The sequence below is a fragment of the Mollisia scopiformis genome (genome assembly GCF_001500285.1).
Source record: "Mollisia scopiformis unplaced genomic scaffold LY89scaffold_7, whole genome shotgun sequence".
Lineage (NCBI taxonomy): Eukaryota > Fungi > Ascomycota > Leotiomycetes > Helotiales > Mollisiaceae > Mollisia > Mollisia scopiformis.
The window spans coordinates 1,230,849-1,252,170 of record NW_017263587.1 but is presented as its reverse complement, the minus strand read 5'-3'; the positions used below and the strand labels follow the sequence as shown (position 1 = coordinate 1,252,170).

Below are 21,322 nucleotides of genomic sequence, written 5' to 3'. Positions count from 1 at the left end.
AGGCCATCCCTTCCCCTCTCAAGTCATCGACCGATGCGTTCGAGTGTTAGGATCATCTAATGACCCTTGCATCGTTCTAGCTTTAGGTGGGTCGAAATGTGCTGGTAGTGTGCTCTTGCACATGAAGTGTTCTTCGTCTCGCTTGTCTGATTTCCCCCTCCACTGAAGCTACAACAGACTCTAAGTCTAGCACGAACACACTCTGGCACCAACACAACTTCTGCCCAATCCAATAACATCGTCCCATTCATAAATTACATGTAATATCTCAGTTATACCCTCTTTTGCACCATTGATTTCAAATCGACATCTGATGAAGTTTCCGAAAAGTTTCCGGGTCACGTGCTTCTCCTGTTGCGCTCCCTTTCTCTCAAGTATAAAGCTGCTGGGAGTGTCGTCTCTTCTGTACTTCTATCAAATTACTCGGGTCGTGGTATTTTGCCTTAGCTATCAAAATGTCTCTTCAAAGTAAATCTCAAAATGAGATCGCCGCTTGGCTAAAGAAGGTATGATGTTAGCTAGTAACGGACGAGGGATTGAGGTTAATGAATGAATGCAGTGGCACGAAGGAGCAGACTCACTTACGTCGGACTACCATCATATGTTCTTCACCAAAGATGCAAAACTCACATATGCCAACAACGAGACTCTAGTCGGACGAGACAAGATCATCGAGGTACATCATCTCCTTCCTTTACCCAACCCACAACTAACAACAACCCTCATTGCAGTTCTTCTCTCAAGTCTTCCCCCTTCTGCAATCCATGCATCACTCAACCCGCTCCTTCACCATCCCTGCCGACAAGAACCAAATCTTCCTCCGCGATACTATCAGCTATGTCGTGAAAGGTGATCCTGAAGCTAAAGAAATCACGATCCCTGCTTTGGGAGCGTTTTTCTTGGTTGATGATGCCGGGGACAGGATTGGGAAGGTGGATCTGAAGGAGAGTGATAAGGAAAAGACGGAGGAGGGGGCGGTGATTGAGAGATTGGAGGTTTATTTGGATGCTAGTGAGGTCTTTGCGAGGATTGTGGGGGTTAGGGATGGGACTTTGTGAAAAATATGTGCGAAGAGCTGGATGAAGGCGATAAGAGATGGTTCGTGAATCAGGCTGAGGTTATCATTCTTCGACAAGTTTGAGAAATGTTTCTCGGATACTTGATTTCATCTCGTTCTCTCTCGAGTTTGTATCTTCATTGGAATTCTTAACGTCAAGTTCTGCAATCTTCAGGCTTAGTTCAAGTTCGAGTGTTCGCAGCTACATCAGACGATTGCTCTTTCCTATTTGCTTCTCGCTTATGAGACGAGGCTGGGCGATTTTACAACTATTTCTCACTCATTACCTTTTCTTCCTTCTTCGACTCCTCTCTTCTCCTAAACACTCCTCCTCGAATAAAAGAGGTTCATGATCAAGACCTATGCTTGGAAGTCCATTGTCAGCTTCGGATCTTCCATACAAATGATTGCGGTTGGACCTCAACTGGTGAGATACAGCACTCGAATGTCAATTCAACACAAGAGAACAAACCTTGCTAACATACATCAAAGAACTTTTCTTGAGAACTGGCTTCTTCAAGTCTCATTGTGCATAATGGCAATACTTGGCAAATCAACCTCGCAGATAGAGGTCCGTCTCGAGAAGCTTCCTATCAATGGAGAACACCCGACCTACTTTGACGAGTATGCCCCAATCGGCGATCGAGAAGCTCTTACGGACACTATCACTCGATACATTGTGCCTGAAGATCAAGCTTACGCTATCAAGATTATCTTCAAGGAAGGCTACGTTTCTGGGAAGTTCGATGGGGGATTCGGTGTCATTGTCCATGAAAAAGCTACCGGCACCGACATCTTTAGACAACAACTAGTAGGTGATTCAAACTCTGAAGATCCCTCGAAAGATGTCATTTATCCCGTTGCAAGTATTCCTTCTGCTGTGGTTGATGGGGTTGTCAAGCAGAACGTTCAGCTAGCGTTCCACCAGCTAAGCCCAGGTAAGCACAGTCTGTACTTCATCAAACTTCAATATTGACATGGGAAGACGAGGAGCTATCTGGCGAGACTGACTTGCTTGGATGTGATGCAACGAAAGTTGGTGGGATCACAGTCACAATTCGGAGAAACAGCAAGCGTGTGATCGAACCAAAACCTTGCGATCAATGGAGCGAAGAAATGTGGAACTATAATTCTCAGCTTGCTACAGGTTCGGACAGTCTCTGGAAAGCTGCCAAGATAGACCAGAAGCTTTTCACCAAAAAGGGCCTCACGCATGGTACAATGTCAGAAAGTCTTGGTCCCTTCTTGGCTCCTTGTGCTAATACCTGAACAGATTGACTGGTGGAGAGACTGGCGGCACATTGCATCTTCCTTCTCGCAATAATGCAAAGTCTGAGCACGTGGAGGATAGGTGCTATCATTTCATCTGCCGAACTGCTGGTAAGTGGCCCAACATTATCCCCAATTGGGATATCTGAGACTGATTGTCCAGCTTTCCTTGAGGATTCACAAATTGTTAAGACTCCTATTCCTCTGATATCTCGTCCGTGGAGATACTTCAAGGAACACGAGCGCTTCAATGTCTTTAGAGACCTTCAAGTAATGTACCCAAGGATTCGATCAGAGCACACCTTGCTGAAACTTGTGTAGAACTATGACAAGGAACAAACTTTGAAGCAAAAGATAGCCGAGGCTGGTCCTCATGCAGATGCCAAGGCAATCCAACGAGATCTCCTAGAGACTGGAGAGATTGTCAACAGATGGCGTGGATGGTCACAGACCTATAAGCGAGAGCGAGAGTCGCTGTTCAAGGAGCTTCAGGTGAGTGACACTGGTACTCATTGTTTTTTATGCTAATATGGTGCGCACAGCGTCGCCGCAACTTCTTTGAAAAGGGCGAATATCCTCCAGATGAAAATCAGGTGGGGAACTCATCGAAGACGGCAATTTCTTTAGGCGAGCTAGCACCCGAGGACAATTCACCTGCCAATGGTGGCACTCCAAGAGCCAGCACGACCACCATTAAGGCGGAACCAGAAGACAATAGGTCGCTGCACTTCAAATCCCAGGCCAAGCCATCCGTCATCGTCCTTGATGACTCCGATGAAGACCCACAGGGAGTGTCCAAGAAGCTGAACTTCAAGGGCACAGTCATCAAGAGTGAGACGACCATCAAGAGCGAGCCAGAGGAATCAAGAAACCAAGTCCAGACTGCATCTCGAAAACGATCTAGAGTAGAAGATGTGAGACAGTCCAAGAAGATCAAGTTGGAGCCTGGACTCAGTTCATCCTCAACCATCAAAGTAGATACAGAGCTCATGCGTCTGAAGGAAGAGGATGAATTGAAGGAGGAAGAGCTGAATGCCGCACAAAGAGTTTTTGAGTTGATTCAAGAGCGCAATAAGAGAAAAGGAAAGATTGCTGCTCTAGAGGCGGGCAGTAGCGCAACATCGACACCTCGCAGCCATCGTCGACCATGAAGTTCTTTTACTCAACAGAGAGGAGCTGCACACGGCGATACACCTCCTATCAGTCTTCGTCTACCACTCCACACTTGGATGGCTTTTATGCCGGTCGGCATACATCTCACATTCCCTTATTTAATATTTCACACAGCACCAATCTTTTCCTCTCAATGTCAAAACAATATCTTCACCACCATTCCAACCAGGTGCGGCGGTGCGTCCATTCATGGGAGACATCCACACTCCAATATTTCAAGCAGGAAAGGAATATATCGGGTGCACAAAAAGACAAGATATAGCGAAATCTAGATCGCAAGACTTCCTAGCATAGATAGTCTTTCAAGAAATGAAACATATTGACCATAAAATCCCGAGGAACACAACGTGACTAGACCTCAGCTAACTCATTCTCTACAATCATCAAAACTTTGGTCTAGCAGCTTTTCTACTTTACGACAAACTATTCAAGAGCACTGCCGAAGAGCCTTTAAGCCCAGTCATAAGTCTACATGCCTGAAAAGTGACCCAGCTCACTACACGTGACCAGCTTGCTCCATTCTCAACCTGGAAATCATGTAGCCAAGAATCTACTCATTTTATAGCTCGGATACGAATATTTCCTAACCGATCTTGAAGTTCGTAAGGTTGTATGTCATATCTCATAGCCAACCTCAAAGAACAGATCCTCAGATACCAACTTGTGGTTGCAATCTCAGAAAGAAAAAGACTTTATACTGATCAGAGCTTGCGATTCGCCAACATTGACAAAGTCTGACGACCCTTCGACGAACAGATTTAAAGGTGCAGGAAGACTCAGCAATATTTGGACTTGCCATAAGCTCTAGGATGACATTGTGAAGCTGACTAAAGCAGTGGTAGATTGTCCCAAAATTGACTATCAATATAAGGGTAGTAGATCCATATGAATAAATACAATGGAATTCCTAAAAATAACAAAATCAGGGTATATTAAAGGGCAGGAAAATGCTTTCTATTCTTCTCGGAAGCTTTGACTCGCTCGTCAACAATAGTATCAGCCCATGAACAAACGATTTTGCAAGAGAAATAACTTTATAACTCGATTCTTCGCATCAGAAAGGGCATTGGAGTTCGCAAAAGAGCGTAGCAGAAATCGCAGTTGCGTTTGACAAGGCCAATGGCTCGGTACAATGACATCAGCAAGCTATTGCGCCCAAATCACTTCCACTAGCCGCTTCCTGAAAATCCTTTGTCGGTCACTAAAGCGCTCTTAAGAAATTCTCCTAAGACCGAATCCCGAGATCGAAGTTCTCTACTTTCAATTTTCATTACATCTTCCAGCAGTGGCATAATAGCTGCCGGCGCTAATCCAGCACTAAACTTCGTGCAAGTGTCTGGATGGGGCTAGCGCTGCGAGGTTGCGGCACAGGCGCCTTAAATATCGTGTCGGCTTCTCAATTGAGATGGTATCACGAACCTCGCATTGAACCTCCTAGACTTAGGAACAAGATGACGAGAGAAGGGGTTTGTGTATATAAGGAGGGAAGTTCGTCGTGGAGGGGAATTAACAACAACAGGAACTTGACAGCGTTAATCATCACTGCATTCTCCAGGTCTTCAAATTAGAGCCTCATATACAACGCCAAAGACAACTCGATAGATTCGCTCCCAAAAAGACAGCTCGCTGCGACACTTGAAGCCAACATTTTGCCTTAAACAACAGCTAGCCAACCAGAGCTTTCAATCCTTTCGGCGCTTCTACCAACCAAGAGCACTACCGACGACTTTCAAGATGTCTTCCACCACCACCGTGGCTATGCCTTCATCGGACTCAAACCCACGCTTGATCACGACGACGCACACAGCAGACGGGACGTCAATCTTCGGCGCAGACAGAGAGGTCTCACTGTTCCGCCCCTTCGGACCCTCAGGCTCATCGTTCGCCGTCTTCGACACTCGCGGGGCAGTGCCGGTCGACAACTTGGAGGCAACAGGGGAGTTCCTAGAGACTCTACCAAGATGCCCACCTGGCGGCGCCACCTTTTGCATCACCAACATCGCGGGTAACTTCACGGTGCCTATGCACCGAACATTGAGCATCGACTATGCCGTGGTTCTGTCAGGCGAGATCGTGTTAAAGCTTGACAACGGTGACGAGAAGACGGTGCGCGCTGGCGAGTTCATTGTCCAAGCAGGCGCCAATCACCAGTGGATCAATCGTACGAACGAGGCCTGCCGGACAATGTTCGTTTCGCTGAGCTCGGAGAAGATCAAGCTTGCTGATGGGACCGTGTTGGAGGAAACGATGCCGAAGAGACCATGAGTGGTGGACGGGTATGTGATTCGCTATGTATTCTGAACCTGGGATGCGGTAATTTGCTGTAATAGACTCGAGAGCTAGATAGGATTATATGATGCTCATATCACCAAGTGTAGATTTCATCCCAGTGTAGTCTCGAATCCGTTCAAATACTCTTCCCCCACGTTCTTTCTGCTCCAATGTCGTGGCAGATAATTGAGCCTTGACAGTCTTTATTGGCCAGAGAAGAAGATACCCGCCAATGCCACGACATCGTGGCGGGCCATTTTTGGTGTCATATAGCCTGCCCATATGGTCGACATCACCAAAAGACTGAGGTACTGTCGATAGAATCTCGTCCGCGAGCCACTGGATCGTTGAGGTACACTCGGTGATGGTGTCAGTGAGTGTTTTCTCTTCCACCACATCTAGGTCTGGAGTGTCCAGAGCGGCCTTTGAACATTTTAGAAGCTGCTCCAAGAAGGTAATGCGAGCTGCTCTGTGATAATCCCATTCGTAGGCCATCCATATATCAGAATGTAGCTGGATCGTGTCTGTGATCCCATTCGCTGCGGGTTCAAGATCCGACCTTTCTGATACTGCCAGGTTCTTGAATGACCACTCTGATGTCTGCCGCCAGCTAACAGCTGATTGGTCAAGTATATGCAGCTCCTGAATCATTTCGACTATAGTGGAGGCTAGCAAGCCACCAGCATTGATCAGAGTCAAGAGCGTTCGCGCACGCTTGCACGTATCGTTGATTGAGTCGGCGTTCTTTTCAAGACGGACATAAGGCTCGTTTTCATTGAGCTGATTTAGCCAACTTGTTGTATCCGAATTTGGACGCATGTCAAATGCCAGCTGCTGTTGTTGCTTCAGAGATTTTAGCTCGGAGAAAGGTTTCGCCATGTCTGAGTACTTACGATCCTGTGATGAGCAAGTCGAAAAAGACTCCAGCCTCTTGAGTTGTAAACCAAGTCTGAGCCTCGCAATCGTAGGATCTGCGCCATTCCTTGAGCATGTGATCCTTTGGCAGCTTCATTGGGAGTGTATAAGGTCTGAGTTTGTGAGCGGAAAACCATGGCATGATGAAATGTGCGGACTTACTTCAAAAATATCAAGAATAACCACGGTCATTAGATCATAATCATCTGGGACTTTTCCCGGCTCAGCAAGCGATTCTCCCAAGGCAGAAAGTGCCATGCCGTAGCACTGTAACGCCTTCATCACAAGGATGTCATTATTCTGATCTTTTGAGAGATCGGCATACGAAGCGGCTCTTACAGCCCATCTCAAGGCGTATCGTCCAGTGACATTGACTTCTTTGAACATGCTGGGCAAATGTTCCAGGAATCCAGGAGAAGATGTCTGGTTGCATGGATAAATGACATACTTTTCCATAAAACTATCAACGGCTTGCTCTTCGACTGGAGGTGCCCTCTCGGATGGCAGCTCTTTAAGCAGCCACGGATGGGGGTTCTTGAGCTTGAGACCACTATTCTCTCCAGGAGCCAGCCGTGAGGGATCTAGATTCTTGGCTGGAGACGAAAAGGAATTGCTGCGTTTCCTCGAAGCTTGTGAAGAGGCCTTCGAGCTGGCCGGGGAATGCGCTTGCGCTTGTGAGGCGCGGGCATGCTCAATCACTTTGTCGGTCTCATAGCGAAAGATGAGGGATGCCTCATCTCGATATCCCTCACAGACTTCACTGCGATTGATACATCGTCGGCATGAGGGCCGACCTTCGTCGCAGCGGACGCCACGCTGTCTGCATCGGAGACACCCGCGACTCAGACGCGCCATAAGTTGATGCTTTACGAAGAAGTTGGGGCCAGCTGGAGGTCAATGGCGAGTGAGATTAGTCGCAATCACGTGAGAAGTCCAACTTCCAAAGTGCATTTTTATATATAATTAAAACAGAGAAGAACCGAAGTATTTATGATCGAAGTCTGTACACTTCATCTATCCGAATTCAGAAAGACAAAAGATGTGATGGATCTCTTTAGATACAATTACTAGATAAAGCTCGTATTCCGAATCGGGCTAGTTCACTCACAACGTCAAGGCCATGTCCAAGCCGCCCCTGAACTCTCTTTCATACTAGAAGAAAGATCTAAGGCCGACCTCGATGCTGTCCTTCGCTTCTTGTCTCTCGAAAGATTAAAAGAGCTCCTCGCAGATGATATCACAATTCCAAACAGCAAAGACACCGAGGTGCGAAGCTGGGCTGCTAAGATTATCAATTTGAAAACGCGTCACAGGCTTCAGGTTCACAGAGCAGACATTTCCATTAATGGTCAAGAGCTATTCTCTCGATTGCCACATCTCTAAGTCATGGTTCCACAAAAGACATCGACTCGTAACTCAAATCCCTCGACTCGCAACTCAAATCCCTTCTCAATATCGACACTTGATCCTGGCAGTTCATCGTCAAGTCTTCGAATAAATCTACCGACGTCTATGAAGGCAGCAAAACACGCAACCAAACACAAGATATAGCCAATCCAGAAAAGCCATATCACAGCAGGTATATTGTGTGTCGAAGACATCGCAGCCGAAGACGACGGCGGTCCTAATATTGCATACCCAGGCACAGCAGCAGCAGCAGAACTCATCTGAGCCCAAGTTGCGGCAAATGTTGCAGATACGCCAGTATCGTTTGTGCAGGTTGAAGGTAAATCGGTTTGTCGTCCTGGAACGAAATTGACAGCCGCACACTAATAGAACGGTAAGCCACAACTTCACGCTATCGAGGTTGGTTCCAATTTATTTACCTGATTGACAGAGCCATCAGTTACCATAGATAGTTGAATGATCATAATGACTCCCTTCAATCCTGCAAAGGAGCCTGGAAGTGGCACACTGGGGTTGCAGTAATCGCCCACACCAGACTGGTTGATAGGAGGGAGAACGATTGTCCAGGGGTTAGAGTAATTGACACCATTGCCGGTGTCGAGAAATGCACCGAGTTGCCAGATAGTCTGAGTATAGTTGGAATACTGCGTTGAAAGTGAGCAAATATTTTAAGATTCAAGGAGGTTCCTACCAGCGCAACAGCATCTCCTTCAACGTGGAAATCCGTGACGTTATCGCTCGAATAGTCTGGAACGTTACCTCCACATGGAAGATAGTCCAAGCCCAGGACAGCACCATCGCTGATGCTGGGAGGGTAGTTCAAGGAAGGCTGGGCGGATGTTTGTCCGAGGAGAAGAGCAGCAATGAGCGCAATACAGAGGTTGACGAGTTGCGACATCTTGACTTGAGAATAGCGCCTGATGTGAGTCTCGTGTTGCTGTAAGAGTTAACAGTAACCAGGTTTCCGCGTTGATGGAAGTGGTCGGCGATATTGATGTCAAATCTTCGCGGTAAGTAGATTTGTTTAGAGGGGTAGTCGAATTCTTGGAACACGCTAGCGCCAACTCATCTTAGAAGCAAAGTTGAAATCATCAAATGGCGATCCGATTGCCGAATATATCGATTCTGAATGTTCCGACAATTCTGACACATTTTAGTAGATGCTCAGCGAATACCTTGCATTTATGATCGCTATTTGGTCAGAGACAAATCTCTGAAGCATTAAAGACCCTGACAACAATTTCCTGACCTATACTCCGTACCCTCCTGACTATTCTTCGCATATGCTTCTTCCCTTACGGCTCCCTCAGATTTGCACCTCCTTCTCATTGGATGTCTGAGGAGCGGGAGTAGCCCCCGCCTTGGCAGCATCCGCTGTGCTCTCCTGAACTTGCGTATGCGGACCCTTTTCAACATGCTCAGCAGTACCGATCTCCTCATCACCCTTTGCCAATTCGGTCACACCGAACCTGTTCATCATCAGTCCTATCTCTTGCGACATTTCCTCTAAAGTCCAACTGAAAGGAGAAAATACGAGAAAGAGGAAACTCACATATCATCCATCCTCTCCAAACTCATTCCCTTAGTCTCAGGAATGAAGAACCACACAAAAAAGAACATAATGAAACAAAAGCTCCCAAAGATGAAATAAGTACCATAACCACCTTTTCCCACAGTCGCTAACATATGCGGAACCGCCTGCGCAACCACGAAGTTAAACAACCACTGCGTCGCTGCAGCGATGGCAACATTCATAGCCCTCAATCTCGCAGTCGGGATCTCAGAAACAATAATCCAGCAGCAAGGTCCCCAGCCGAATTGAAAGAATGCTGCGAATAAGAAGATGCAGGTAAGGGCGAAGTATCCGACAGGTGGGATGGCGGCGCCTTTCACGGGAGGGTCGAAGCGGACATAGAAGCCGATCACGAACATGGCGAGGCCTTGGGCGATGGAGGTCCAAAGGAGGGATCTTCGACGCCCGAGAGAGTCGGCGGCAAAGAGGAGGAAGGCTGCGCAGGTTGTCATTTTGACGACGCCGTAGATGCCAGTTGCGAAGAGGCCGGTGTTGGAGCTCTGGAGAAGATGTTAATGCATTGGAGGTGTGATATCGATCAGAAGACTTACGGGAATGCCGAGATCAAGGAAGATAGTTGGAGCGTAGTAGTTAATTGCATTGCTTGCATAGAGTTAGTTTACGGAAGGGAATTGAGGAGAATGTGCACATACGTTCCAGTCATCTGCTCAGAAGTCAGCTTCGTCTCGAATTGAAAAGAGTGATTGGGCATACCTGTTGACAAACCATAAGTCCGATTGAGATCAAGGCTCTGTTTCTGTTTCCCTTAATAGTCCACATCTCACGTTGCAAATCCATGAAAGAGGCTCCTCCAACAAGTCGCCGCTGTAAGATGTTAGGTGTGGTCAATCACATTGCTAATGGCTCAAATTGACGAACCTCGTTCTCTAATTGGTCTCTCATCTATGCTGCTATTAACCCCGGTATTCATCGAATTTAAAAGGAGAATGCATAACTTACCTCATTCAATTCCATCTGCACGTAAGGATGATCGGGAGGAAGACTAGAAAATGTCAGCTCGAAGAACTTCTTTCTCTATCCCCACGGAACAAAAATAGAACTTACTTTGTGACTTTAGACAGAACCTTAGTAGCCTTCTCCCAATTGTCCTGTCTAGCCAACCATCTGGGGCTCTCATTGCAACAACAGATTCCCAAAAACAAGCAAAGTGCCGGCAAGCACTGAAGTGCCAATGGAACCTGCCAAGTAGCATTATTCGTCTTCACAGGCTTGAAGTTATTGTGCGTTCCGTAGTTGATCCAGAAACTCAGCATGGTTCCAGCTGCGATGAAGAGTTGATAGAGACCGGTCAAGCCACCTCGGATGGCACGAGGAGCATTTTCGCTGACATACAGAGGGGTGAGCATGCTTGCTGCGCCGACACCAAAGCCTGAGACAAGACGACCCACGTAGAGAGCCGAAATGTGGCCGTCGGACGAAGATTGAATGATGATGCCAAGAATCGTAACTCCTGCTGCGATCAAGAGTGAGGGCTAGAGAACTTGTTAGTGCTAGATCAATTGAGATATGGTGGAGGAGCCAACCTTTCGTCCCCATCTATCTGCAACATAGTATGCGATCAAGGACCCGAAGAAGCAACCAGCTTGGAGCGTGCTGACAACTACCGAAACTTCAGTTCGACTATCACACGGGACCGGACCTGAACTCACTGTTGCTGGTCAAAGTAGCTGTCGTGGCGGCGGTGATATTATATTTCCTGTCAATAATTCAGGATATGAGTGCTGAAAGGTAAGATGGACACCGACTTCAGGAATGCCTCCATGACAATGATGCCTCCGATTGAACCAATGTCTGTATCCTGTTAGAGAATGTGCTTTGTGCGAGATACGCAACATACCCCATCCAAACAACATTCCACCAAAACAAGCTTCGAAATGTTAGCATGGCCCACAAATACCTGTTCCTAAGGGACCCTGTTGCCGGTTGTCACTTCGGAGTCTGGAATGATTGGTACCGTACCTGAGCATGCTATAAACTAGTTAGCTCTTAAGTTTGAATTATTCACGAGGATAAGCCTCATCTAGGTGATGGTTCTTGACTTGGAATCAATAGAGAAACATACCCAAAGCAAATACACGCCATCCTCCTTGCTGTCAGCTCAGATTCAATTGATCGAAGGTTGTTGAACTTTACCGTAGATCTCAGGCGGATCACTGTCATTCACAAGTCAGTATGTGGCATGTAGAATGGACAGAGATAATATACCTTTTCATTGCCTCATTCTTCACGATCTTCTGGAGGAAAGTTGTTTTCGCCATTGTGATGATCAACTCTCGAAGTTCTCGTGGTTTCGTTTTGTGACTACCAAGATGATTCGAATACCAGAATGCAACTTCCAACCTCGAAGAACAGATGCTTGATCGAAGACTGTGTCGAAGAATGGAATACAACCTTTTCAGGACCAACGGCTGCAGATAAAACTTTACCATGCAAGGTTCATCGGACCCGAGAAGACGATTATCCCAGCTTGATGCCTCCAACTCGTAATTCGGGCACATCTGATAGCCAAGACCGGGTAAACACAGATGGATTATTAACCAACCAATTAGAAGACACCGGAACGGATAAAATAAGAGCCAATGTCTGGTAACAAAGAAAGACGACAGCAAACAGCCATACGCTACGCTTTCATCCGCATGGCAGATCCTTGCTGAGGTGGACGAGGGGTTGAAGTGTTGACCGGGGCCCCGCATTTGCGATTTACCCATTGATGCTCCTTTCGTACAACCGAGGGGTACGCTAGTCTCCATCCTCGTGAAATCTTGGGGTGACACAGATTCTTGAATAGATACCAGATAGCTATTGATGGAGGAATTGTTCACGGGTAAGTCTTATTTGCAGGCCAAGATACGCTTGATGTTTTAGTCACAGGCGATGAGCTGCGGTGCAGATGGCTGGGAAGAAGGTGTAAGCGTGGCATGTACAGTATTCTGATTGTCGGCCGAATTGTTTGTCAAACAGTGGTGCCGATCCAATTTGGGCTGCATACTCCTTACACGAGCTCGATACTCTTCAGTGTAACCCTCGATGCGGGTGTTAGAAATGTATCCGAATCAAGGCAAGCTCCCTCGGATGAGCGCATTCAAAGCTGTACGAAGCCGATTGGTTTGTTGCAACATCGAATCATGTTTTGAGGCTGAAGATTCATATATTTGAAAGTATATTATCTCATACCATCTCATCCTTGAGCCACTGAGGAATGACAGGTTTGCTGTCCCAACCGTCAAGATAAGTCTCAGGAAGCACGTCTTTCCGAGGAGGTTTCGCATAAATCGCTGTAACATACCAAACAGTCTCGCCTTTCTTTATCGTGTGCTGCAGGGTTGGTATGATTGTTCGTGCCTCTTGTAGATTCGTGTTTGGGTCAGCATTCACATGCATTGCAGTTCTTGGAGTATCGGCTTCCAAAGCAACGATTCCCACGGCGCCTTTAGACATAGCAAAAGCACCGACTGCGCCAGGAGACCATCCTTCTGGGGTGTTCAGATCGTAGTTTCCAATGATCTTGGGGAGTGTTCCTTCACATTTCTTCGAGTCGTAGAGGTCGAGGTACCGACCATCTGGCTTTCTTTCATTGTGAATTGCGAAAGCCCCATCTGCAGTCATGACTTCACGACCTGCCTCGATGTTGTGTACTCGGAAATGCCAGTTCGGTGTAGCTTCGACTGGCGGGATGAGATATGTCTTGATTTTAACATCGGGATACGGTTTCCAGATCGACTTGAGGACAGGCAGGTCCTCATGTGTCTCAATGACAGCCTCTTCACAAAGGCGGCGTGTCTTCCAGAATTCCCCACCATCATCCGACAGTCCAAGCTGAGAAGCAAGAGCAAATTGCTCCAACGTGAAGCATCCAGATGGCACCGAATATGCATATTCACTGCTATATGCAAAGCTTCCGTACTTCGCATGTGTTCCTTTCATCGGATAGCTGCATGCTTGTCCGGATGACAACAAAAGTCGATGGCCTCCGAGATAGCTGATAATGTGACCAGGATGCTTCAGAGCTCGAACTTTTTGCAGCATGTCTGTCGGGTATGGTTCCTCTTTCGAAGTCCAGAAAGCATGATCTGCTGGAACAGCCAAGCAAATAAATGCAAGACATGCCCAATATGGACTCATCGGAGAGTTGTAGTTCTCGGCCATGTACATGTTGGGGTACGCATAGCCAATGGTCAAGGTTCCTGTAGGGCTCCATATCTGGCCTTGAGTCTGCCACCAACGGAGGTTCCTTAGCAGCAAGCCTTTAACGATGCCCCAAGTTAATGGTGCCGGAAGCTCGATGTCCGCATAAGCGCACGCGCCCCAGAACGATGCCATGGCAAATCGATATCCCACACTTCGGCCAAAGGGAATCGCTCGACCTTCCTCATCGAAGTAATGGACGAAGTCCAGAGCATAGTCCTGCGCTCTCTTCTTGAATTCTGTAGCCTTTGCTGGATCATCGCCCCCAGCAATTTTGGCGTACAGAAGCTGCAGGAACTGGATAGCGAAGCTACCACTGTAGTAATCCTGTTGCCAGACACCTACGGGCCCATCATTCGACCATCCTTCTCCTCGATAGAAGGAGTTCAGGTGAACAATGTCTTGCTCAATTTTCTCCTGTGAGTACTTCCCGCCATTCTTCTTCAGTCCAAGATTCGCGAATACCCTGAACCATAGCCCTAAGGTCAACATCAGCACAAAAGTCCTTCAGAACAGCACTTGGGCTATATTCTCCCAAGATTGCCAGAGACTTCTCAAGGCTCATTATAACTAGAGATCATGATGGAATTCCCATACAATTGGTATTTGGCATACTGAACACGCATTAGCTCAGGCGACGATTTCAAAGGCCTCTGCAGTGCTTGGATGTGCTTACTTCTTCTCGTTTATGCTGTTCCCAAGCCATCTTTCAACATTTGGTCGTTCCTTCTCAGACAATGAGTCCCAGAAAACAGGTGCAACTGCAAGTGTAAACCCTAGAGGGCACATTTCCACCATCCGCTGGTCATTGTCACGAGGATCTCCCCAATATTCTGGGCTTTCAGGATTCGTGCCTGCATATGGTTAGCGAACAACATTCAAATGGAAGAAAGGGATATAATTTTCGGTAACATTTCTTCTGCTAATAAAAGAAGAAGAGGAAAGCTCTCACCTTGTTTCAAAGCTTCAATCCACCACGCCGTCCCATCATACTCGCCACCACCAGCCAGCAAACTAGCCAATCCCCACAATGGCCTACATGTCCCCTCGATTTCTGCAGCAGTCTGGTCAAACCTCACTGCACTTCCACCTGGAGTTCTGATCCTCGCCTTGAGAGGAGAGAAATGGGTCTTCAATGGATCAAGCAATGTCCTCAAAAGCTCCTGTACACTCGCTCTATCTGTGATATCAACTTTCGCGAAAGGATGAATACTATCATATCCTAGAACCAGCTGCTTTGATTCCGCCATCTTCGTGACAACGCCAGGTAATGAGAAGTACCGACTTCAATGTCCGTTCGGGAGATTGAGGATTGGGCTCGAATTCGTGGCTTCACGAATGACGAACAATGAGAGGAACTTACCTTGGGGCTATATACCTCAACCTAGAGATGGGCCGAGAGCGGGTGCGGATGATAGCGCAGATGGAGTACCTGCATGCATTTTGGTTATGTGAGTGGGGTGTTGAGTGGGAGGAAGAGATCTGCCGACGCGATGAATGGCGGCTAAATTCGCGATGATGTGGTCACACCTGGTGTGTCATTACAAAAGGGGGCTTTCATCTGATACTGTACACCAAGACGTTCGCTTCCGACTCGCACTGCAAATGGTCCTTCTCCTTTGTTTAGTAACCTCTCCCTACTCATCTATATATATCGAAGTCTCAGCTATTTCTGGATATTGACAAATTTTGAAAGCTGGATAAAGTTTTGGAGTTCCAAGTGAATATCACGGGATTGGCAACTCAAGCAATTACCTAGGTAGAACTCCACTACAGTGCTCAAATATTATTCTTTTCACCTACTCTACATGTGTACCTCGCACACATAGGGTTTATACATCTTCGACTCGTATAGTCTCCGTCATAACTCTGACCATCATGCACACCTGCCAGCGCAAGGAATTCAATAATCGCCGATCAATCCATCTCTCTCCAACTGAGAGAAGAAGTCAGAATTCTTGAATTTGGCACTGCTCTCACCTTCCTCTTCATCCTGCTCCATACCTCCCATCTCGAGATCCGATGCTGGTGTTTGCTAAAGCTGCGATGTTTCTGGCTGGCTCTCAATTGCAGCACCATCAGAATAGCTGGGAATGTCGATGCGTTCCTCGGCTTCTGCCTCGATCTTGACGTTCTTTGCTAGAGACTGATCCTCCTTCGTCAAATCGTATGTGACCGCGGATGATAGCAAAAGCTCAAGGTCCTGCGAGTCTAACGCATCAACATCGATTGGTTCCTCCTTGATAGCTGGCTCTTTCTTGAGGTTTGAGTGGCGAACATTTCGACCTGCTGCATCCGAGGTAAAGGTTTCAGTTGTTGCTACTGATGTTGAGCGACGACGCTTTCTCGGGATCGAATCACCGCTATTTTCACTCTTGATGATATCTTTATCTTTCTCAAGCTCGTCTTTGATCACAATGGGCTTTTTAGCATCGTATAGGGCTGCTGATGCTGCTCGTGTGCTATGACTGGCACGTGGCGATGCAACACCCACATTAGGAATTACATCATCGTCTATAATAATGAATCTGTGGCTTGGTACCAACGACACCTGGGTCTGGACCTGGCCTCTTTGAAAGTCCTTATACTCTTTCTAGACTTTCTGTTAGTTCGTGAGTATCAAAATAAAGAGATTGAAAACTACCTGCAGCGTATTGTATGCATGCTGTCTCTGAATGGGTTCCATCAGGAGCCATGACCGCCATTCTCTGCGGGCATGCTGATCTGAATTCGTGCCATGTGCTATCAGGTAGTCGTCCCTGCTAATTTCTTGAAGCTGGCCGAGAGCAACCTGGCGTTGTCCATCTCTCAGTTTCTCCCAGGTATAGTAGTGAAGTGGCGGTGGCCAAGTTACAACTTTAACCTGTTCGAAGAACTCTCAATGTTTATTAGCCGCAGTATCGATGCCCTAGTTGTAATTGTCAAAATTCACCTGCAGTACTGTATCGAAAATAGGCCATGGCACAGGTGGACGCCTCCATAAGGTACTTCGATAGATAGCATGTCTCCGTGTCGACACGGGAACTACCCAGACTGTAATGTTTCAGCAACATGTATATCAGATCAATTGTTGGTAGGTAAACTAACCCTGTTGCGAATGTTATTCCATGCTTCTTGAAGCTTTCTTGGTCTACTTTTTGTGCTCTGAATACCCGAGTTCCTCGATTCTCAAGTTTGTAAACTGTGGCGGGGTCCTTTGGTGTAGTGGTCACAAGCCGTCTACGTATCAGGATCTTAAATCCTGCGAGTGATAGTGGGTCTATCTCAGAGATGTCCGATTCGGTAGTCAAAGCTTCGTCTGCATGATCATTGTTAGCAGGGGGAAGAGCTCAAATGTCTTAAGTTTTGAAAAAGAAATGGAGCGCCTATCACATCTGTCCCAAAAGCTGTGTAGTTGACGCAGTCCAACGTCAGGACGTGATGCTCGGTGGTGACTTGTTCCCCAAACTTTCTGTCCAAGGAAACACCAGCTACAAATTCTTGACCTCCAGCGAGACGCAAGCTAACACGAACATGACTGTATGTTCCCCACTTCAAACCTGCTTTGACAGTCACTTCCACAGCATACATCTGGCCAGGCTCCGCCACGATATATCGGTCAGCTGTAGTGGCATCAACTTCCTCAGGATCGCCGAACTTCTGACGCTCATCGAAGTATGTATTCTGTGGGATTCTCTTGACTCTGATCTCATACTCATTGCCATCTTCTTGCAGGACAACCATGGTGTCCTAGAGCTCTGGGCGCAATATTAATGACCAATCGTCTAGCGCTTCGCTGCACAGCAAGATGCGTTCAAAGTCTTCTGGAGGCTGAGGAACAGTGTACAGTACACTATGAAGCTATCAGTAGAGGTCATGAAGAGCAAGGGTTGAGTTCAGATAGTCTCGAACGCGTCATACGAATCGCACGCGTTCATGATCGCGCCACGTTTTGAACTTTGAGATTCAAGAAAACGAACTTACGAGCAATCAAAAGGATCTTCGTGGCTCCGAGGACTTTGAGTGAAGAATTATCTCGCGTTGCGGTGGCTCTAAGAAAGGTTGTCTGTTTCGTGGTTGTGTTGTTGGAAGAAGAGATGGAGGATGAGGAGAAAATCAAAACAAGCGAAGAAGATGGAGGCAAGGCTGCGAACCTGGCTCCTGCCTTGTCGAAGCGACCAAGCTAGATCAAAGGATTCACTTTATTTCAACTCAGTATGCTTTGGCATGTTGGTGCTTCCAAATCTTTTCATTCACTTTTCCCCCGCTGGATTCGTTTATTTACTTTCAAATACACACCAAGACTGGGACTTTGTCATACGCTACTACATCAAGGTCATACTGAACTTACTTTTAGGTACAGTACGAAAAGCGGTTGTACTACTGGCAAATTTCGATAGTACAGAAACAAATTGGAGTATGAAGTGCAAATCCAGTCACATGAAATTCTTCAAGACCGATGTCTAGCTAGCAGATATACAGGAATCTACGAAGCTGTTGCATAGTACTATGGTGAAGGGATACAAGTATACAACGCCAAGCACAAGAAGGTCTGGCTATTTTTGGAGCAATCGGCCGTCCAGCTCTGAGATATGTAATAAACATCTTACCTGTATGAAGATTATTAAGGAGCATCGAATATTACTGCAAGACTCACGAATTGCCTCAAATACAAACTAGAAACGTCTCTGGGACAGAAATGAACAGAGCTTTACATGAAATAGCCCAAGCTAGACTTCACAATGTCACGTGGGCATGGAATTGCAAAGCAAGAACTTTTGTTTTCCGATGTCTAGAGGAGTATTTGGTGTGTTATGATGCAGTAAAGTTGTAGAAGTGTGTTGTGTGAGTATCTCATCAGGGGAATATTGAGAAGACGTTGAAGAATCTCGTCCTGAGTTGGGGGTATATGGTTATTGATGAACCGCAGGTTGTCGGACGCAACGCCCTACTTCTTCCTCTTGCGAGCCTCAGCAGCTTTGATCTTGGCTTCCAAAGCGTTTCTCTTGCGCTTGAGGTCTGCCAATCTCTCAGCCTCCTCGATTTCCTCTACAATTCTTTTTTGTTCTGATCTCAATTGCCCAAGGTCCTCGTCATCATCGTCATCGTCAATGGTGATCTCAACTCGACGGCGCTTGGTAGGGCGAGATGCGTCTTCGATTGGCTCTTCCTTAATCTCGAGTTTGACTTTTAGCGGGTCAAGTGCTAAACTTTCAGCAGCAGGAACTGCACTAGATGTCTCTTCAATGGACGCTTGAGAGCTGCTGCTCGCCTCAGTTCGACTAATTGGTGGTGGTTCAGCAACTGGTGCTTTAAAAGGCTCTTCTTGACTGGTCTCCGAATTCGATGTCAGGCTGGGCTCGTTGGTGACTGTGGCGTCTAAGTTATTGTCGGCTGGGTCGAACATTGGTTTGACTTCTTCACGCTTGTCATCTTCCAGGGCAAGAAGTTGCTCAGCTGGGGCCGCCATGATCTGGTTCTGAACTTTTGCTCTCTCATAGTCCTTGTTTGCTTTCTGGGAGTTGCTTAGTGTTTTGAAATCTTCGTCTTAAATTCAGAACCCACCTGTAGCGAGTCAAATGCTCTTTTTTTCTCCCAATCATACATTTTCGTCCAAGGACGCCATTCTTTGGGATCATCCTCACTGTAGCCCCCAGAAGACCTTGGAACAAGTCGCCCTGTCCTAAATTCGACTTCCTCATGTGCTCGAGCTTTGGCAAGATCCTGAAGAGATTTCAGGGCTGACTGCCGCTCCTTCTCATTGAGAAGGTCCCAAGCATAGCAGTGCAAAGCGGGAGGATAAGGAACAATGCCAAGAGGCTCAAAGACTCCTATTAATCTATAAGTTTCTGAACCATCGAATTCGACCATGAACACTCGGCATGTACCTTGGGAACGAGCGAGAAAATTAAAGTTCAGTAGCTCGGTCTTTTCGTGTTTGAATACTCGAGTATGCGTCTGCCGTACCCATTTTCCGCCAGTGAAGCTAAAGGAGTTCAGTATTGTCTCGCTCTCGACTTTTTGTGCACTGACCCAACATTATAAGCAATCCCTTGTTTCTGGAGTGCAATGCCACCAACCATAGTAGCCTCCGACCTCGTTTTACTTGCAAGGAAGTCGATTTGTGCAGATTCGGTCTCTCTCTGGTTCAATGTACGTCTTTTGTCCGGTCGAACCCATCCTGTGATTCTCAAAACTTCCACTCTGAAGCTTCCGAGGTCTCCTATGTCGATCATTGGCTGGCCACTCCCATCTTCGACCCCATCAGCTATGAGGAAATCGTCAGTGTAACCCAGTTCTGAGACAAAGCATGAAAGTTCACCTATCGTCAGCTGCTTAAATGCAAATTTCGCATTCTTGAACAACCGGTCACCAGCGATTACAGACGATGATTTGATAACCATGATCATGTCCTCTTGCAAAGGTTTCTTGTAGGCCATCGCTCCAACTGCACCAACCTTCCTATTGCTCCCTGGCATGTACAAAAGAGCCTTGACCTTCTTGGCTGTTCCGAAATCGTAGCCTTGCTTCAATGTAATCTCGATAGAATAAGTCTCGCCAGGTTGGCCGACAATGTACCTCTTGCATTCTTGACCATTGAGTTTGTCGCGTTCTCCGAGTTTGACATACTCCTCGAAACATGCACCATCAGAGTCCCTCTTGATCCTGACTTCGACTTCGTTCTCGCCTTGCTTCAGAATCGCCATCGCGACGACAGACGTTCCCACGTCCACAATATCGAGATCACCCTTGGACAATCAACGTCGTGATTCTTCTTAAAAGCCAAAGCTGACAACCAAGATCACTATCACGACCTCACAATTAGCCTCTCTCCAAAACCAAAAAGCGAGGACAATAAACTTACGAAGTAGCTCAGCAAGAGTAACTCAGATGAGAAAAGACTGTCCAAGTACCAAGATCTGAAGGGGTAGTTGAGGTTGAAGTTGTTGTTTCGAGGTTGTGTTGTTGAGGAAGAGAGGTGGAAGCGAGGAGAGGAGGAGGGATTCTTTTATAGCTAAGAACGAGGCCAGCGAGACCTTGAGGAGGAGAGGAGGCTACGCTTTCCGGATTAGGAAGTTATGGGATTCGGCTTTGGACTTGGTAGCAACTAGGGAAGACAGGTGAAGTTATGGCTATGAGCAAAGTTAATTCGAAGTCTGAGGTCAGATGTTAGTCTTCCTTCAAGCAACAAAGTACAACAGGCAAAAGTAATCTTGGAAGACTTCCCAGCACAATCTTCGGATTTGTCACAGGTGGTATCATGGACAGCAAAAGCATTTAAAGAGGAACTTATGAACAACTTGTGTTACTATCTCCATTGAACTGAAAGCTTCAAGCTCAAAACTCCTGCCATCCAGCTTCACTTTCCAGAGCCGGACTGAGCTATGTCAAATCTTGAAAGACGAGCGATGTCCCCCTCGCACGCCTGTAACGCACGCACGCTATGCAGAAAGTTACAACTCAAACATCTT

At 46.8% G+C, this 21,322-nt stretch overlaps 9 protein-coding genes across 9 annotated transcripts; 3 read left to right on the top strand and 6 right to left on the bottom strand.

The window, feature by feature from the left end:
- Positions 1-311: 311 nt before the first annotated feature.
- Positions 312-1,179, top strand: LY89DRAFT_470617 (uncharacterized protein). Its single transcript, XM_018207762.1, has 3 exons — positions 312-506; positions 560-676; positions 732-1,179. Exons 1-3 carry the CDS (start codon positions 456-458, stop codon positions 1,056-1,058), a joined length of 495 nt encoding a protein of 164 aa, XP_018074447.1. The 5' UTR covers positions 312-455; the 3' UTR covers positions 1,059-1,179.
- Positions 1,180-1,592: 413 nt separating this feature from the next.
- Positions 1,593-3,738, top strand: LY89DRAFT_779943 (uncharacterized protein; the record flags this gene model as incomplete). Its single annotated transcript, XM_018222341.1, has 6 exons — positions 1,593-1,995; positions 2,043-2,280; positions 2,331-2,437; positions 2,490-2,596; positions 2,648-2,818; positions 2,869-3,738. The coding sequence occupies 6 exons, from the start codon at positions 1,593-1,595 to the stop codon at positions 3,475-3,477; spliced, it is 1,635 nt and encodes a 544-aa protein (XP_018074446.1). The 3' UTR covers positions 3,478-3,738.
- Positions 3,739-4,930: 1,192 nt separating this feature from the next.
- Positions 4,931-5,920, top strand: LY89DRAFT_682881 (uncharacterized protein). The gene has a single exon (XM_018214590.1). The coding sequence runs from the start codon at positions 5,234-5,236 to the stop codon at positions 5,762-5,764; it is 531 nt and encodes a 176-aa protein (XP_018074445.1). The 5' UTR covers positions 4,931-5,233; the 3' UTR covers positions 5,765-5,920.
- LY89DRAFT_470567 (uncharacterized protein) lies at positions 5,807-7,551 on the bottom strand. The gene is made up of 3 exons (XM_018207760.1): positions 6,848-7,551; positions 6,664-6,798; positions 5,807-6,613 (listed from the first exon to the last, which is right to left on the bottom strand). Exons 1-3 carry the CDS (start codon positions 7,538-7,540, stop codon positions 5,849-5,851), a joined length of 1,593 nt encoding a protein of 530 aa, XP_018074444.1. The 5' UTR covers positions 7,541-7,551; the 3' UTR covers positions 5,807-5,848.
- A 247-nt stretch (positions 7,552-7,798) lies between these two features.
- LY89DRAFT_641602 (uncharacterized protein) lies at positions 7,799-8,990 on the bottom strand (the record flags this gene model as incomplete). Its single annotated transcript, XM_018211720.1, has 3 exons — positions 7,799-8,454; positions 8,512-8,736; positions 8,784-8,990. The coding sequence occupies 3 exons, from the start codon at positions 8,988-8,990 to the stop codon at positions 8,065-8,067; spliced, it is 822 nt and encodes a 273-aa protein (XP_018074443.1). The 3' UTR covers positions 7,799-8,064.
- Positions 8,991-9,640: 650 nt separating this feature from the next.
- Positions 9,641-11,944, bottom strand: LY89DRAFT_580331 (putative quinate permease; the record flags this gene model as incomplete). The annotated part of the gene is made up of 12 exons (XM_018209053.1): positions 9,641-10,165; positions 10,217-10,268; positions 10,319-10,332; positions 10,380-10,490; positions 10,545-10,568; positions 10,626-10,668; positions 10,731-11,158; positions 11,210-11,286; positions 11,336-11,382; positions 11,432-11,477; positions 11,820-11,839; positions 11,892-11,944. 12 exons carry the CDS (start codon positions 11,942-11,944, stop codon positions 9,641-9,643), a joined length of 1,440 nt encoding a protein of 479 aa, XP_018074442.1.
- Positions 11,945-12,645: 701 nt separating this feature from the next.
- On the bottom strand, positions 12,646-15,329 carry LY89DRAFT_470451 (uncharacterized protein). Its single transcript, XM_018207759.1, has 4 exons — positions 14,824-15,329; positions 14,548-14,725; positions 14,469-14,485; positions 12,646-14,350 (listed from the first exon to the last, which is right to left on the bottom strand). Exons 1-4 carry the CDS (start codon positions 15,119-15,121, stop codon positions 12,855-12,857), a joined length of 1,989 nt encoding a protein of 662 aa, XP_018074441.1. The 5' UTR covers positions 15,122-15,329; the 3' UTR covers positions 12,646-12,854.
- A 577-nt stretch (positions 15,330-15,906) lies between these two features.
- LY89DRAFT_731318 (uncharacterized protein) lies at positions 15,907-17,594 on the bottom strand (the record flags this gene model as incomplete). The annotated part of the gene is made up of 5 exons (XM_018219563.1): positions 15,907-16,464; positions 16,516-16,748; positions 16,804-16,904; positions 16,959-17,169; positions 17,339-17,594. The coding sequence occupies 5 exons, from the start codon at positions 17,592-17,594 to the stop codon at positions 15,907-15,909; spliced, it is 1,359 nt and encodes a 452-aa protein (XP_018074440.1).
- A 1,204-nt stretch (positions 17,595-18,798) lies between these two features.
- Positions 18,799-20,557, bottom strand: LY89DRAFT_731317 (uncharacterized protein; the record flags this gene model as incomplete). Its single annotated transcript, XM_018219562.1, has 4 exons — positions 18,799-19,365; positions 19,416-19,681; positions 19,739-19,836; positions 19,884-20,557. The coding sequence occupies 4 exons, from the start codon at positions 20,555-20,557 to the stop codon at positions 18,799-18,801; spliced, it is 1,605 nt and encodes a 534-aa protein (XP_018074439.1).
- Positions 20,558-21,322: the final 765 nt, after the last annotated feature.

Excerpts from the sequence above, each read along its gene's own strand:
- LY89DRAFT_470567 (XM_018207760.1), bottom strand. The coding sequence starts at position 7,540 with ATGGCGCGTCTGAGTCGCGGGTGTCTCCGATGCAGACAGCGTGGCGTC. Across the intron at positions 6,799-6,847 it reads TTATTCTTGATATTTTTGAA|ACCTTATACACTCCCAATGA; the intron begins GTAAGTCCGCAC and ends TCACAAACTCAG. Across the intron at positions 6,614-6,663 it reads GACTTGCTCATCACAGGATC|CAACAACAGCAGCTGGCATT; the intron begins GTAAGTACTCAG and ends AAATCTCTGAAG.
- LY89DRAFT_470451 (XM_018207759.1), bottom strand. The coding sequence starts at position 15,121 with ATGGCGGAATCAAAGCAGCTGGTTCTAGGATATGATAGTATTCATCCT. Across the intron at positions 14,726-14,823 it reads GATTGAAGCTTTGAAACAAG|GCACGAATCCTGAAAGCCCA; the intron begins GTGAGAGCTTTC and ends AACCATATGCAG.
- LY89DRAFT_470617 (XM_018207762.1), top strand. The coding sequence starts at position 456 with ATGTCTCTTCAAAGTAAATCTCAAAATGAGATCGCCGCTTGGCTAAAG. Across the intron at positions 507-559 it reads TCGCCGCTTGGCTAAAGAAG|TGGCACGAAGGAGCAGACTC; the intron begins GTATGATGTTAG and ends GAATGAATGCAG. Across the intron at positions 677-731 it reads GACGAGACAAGATCATCGAG|TTCTTCTCTCAAGTCTTCCC; the intron begins GTACATCATCTC and ends CCCTCATTGCAG.
- LY89DRAFT_682881 (XM_018214590.1), top strand. The coding sequence starts at position 5,234 with ATGTCTTCCACCACCACCGTGGCTATGCCTTCATCGGACTCAAACCCA.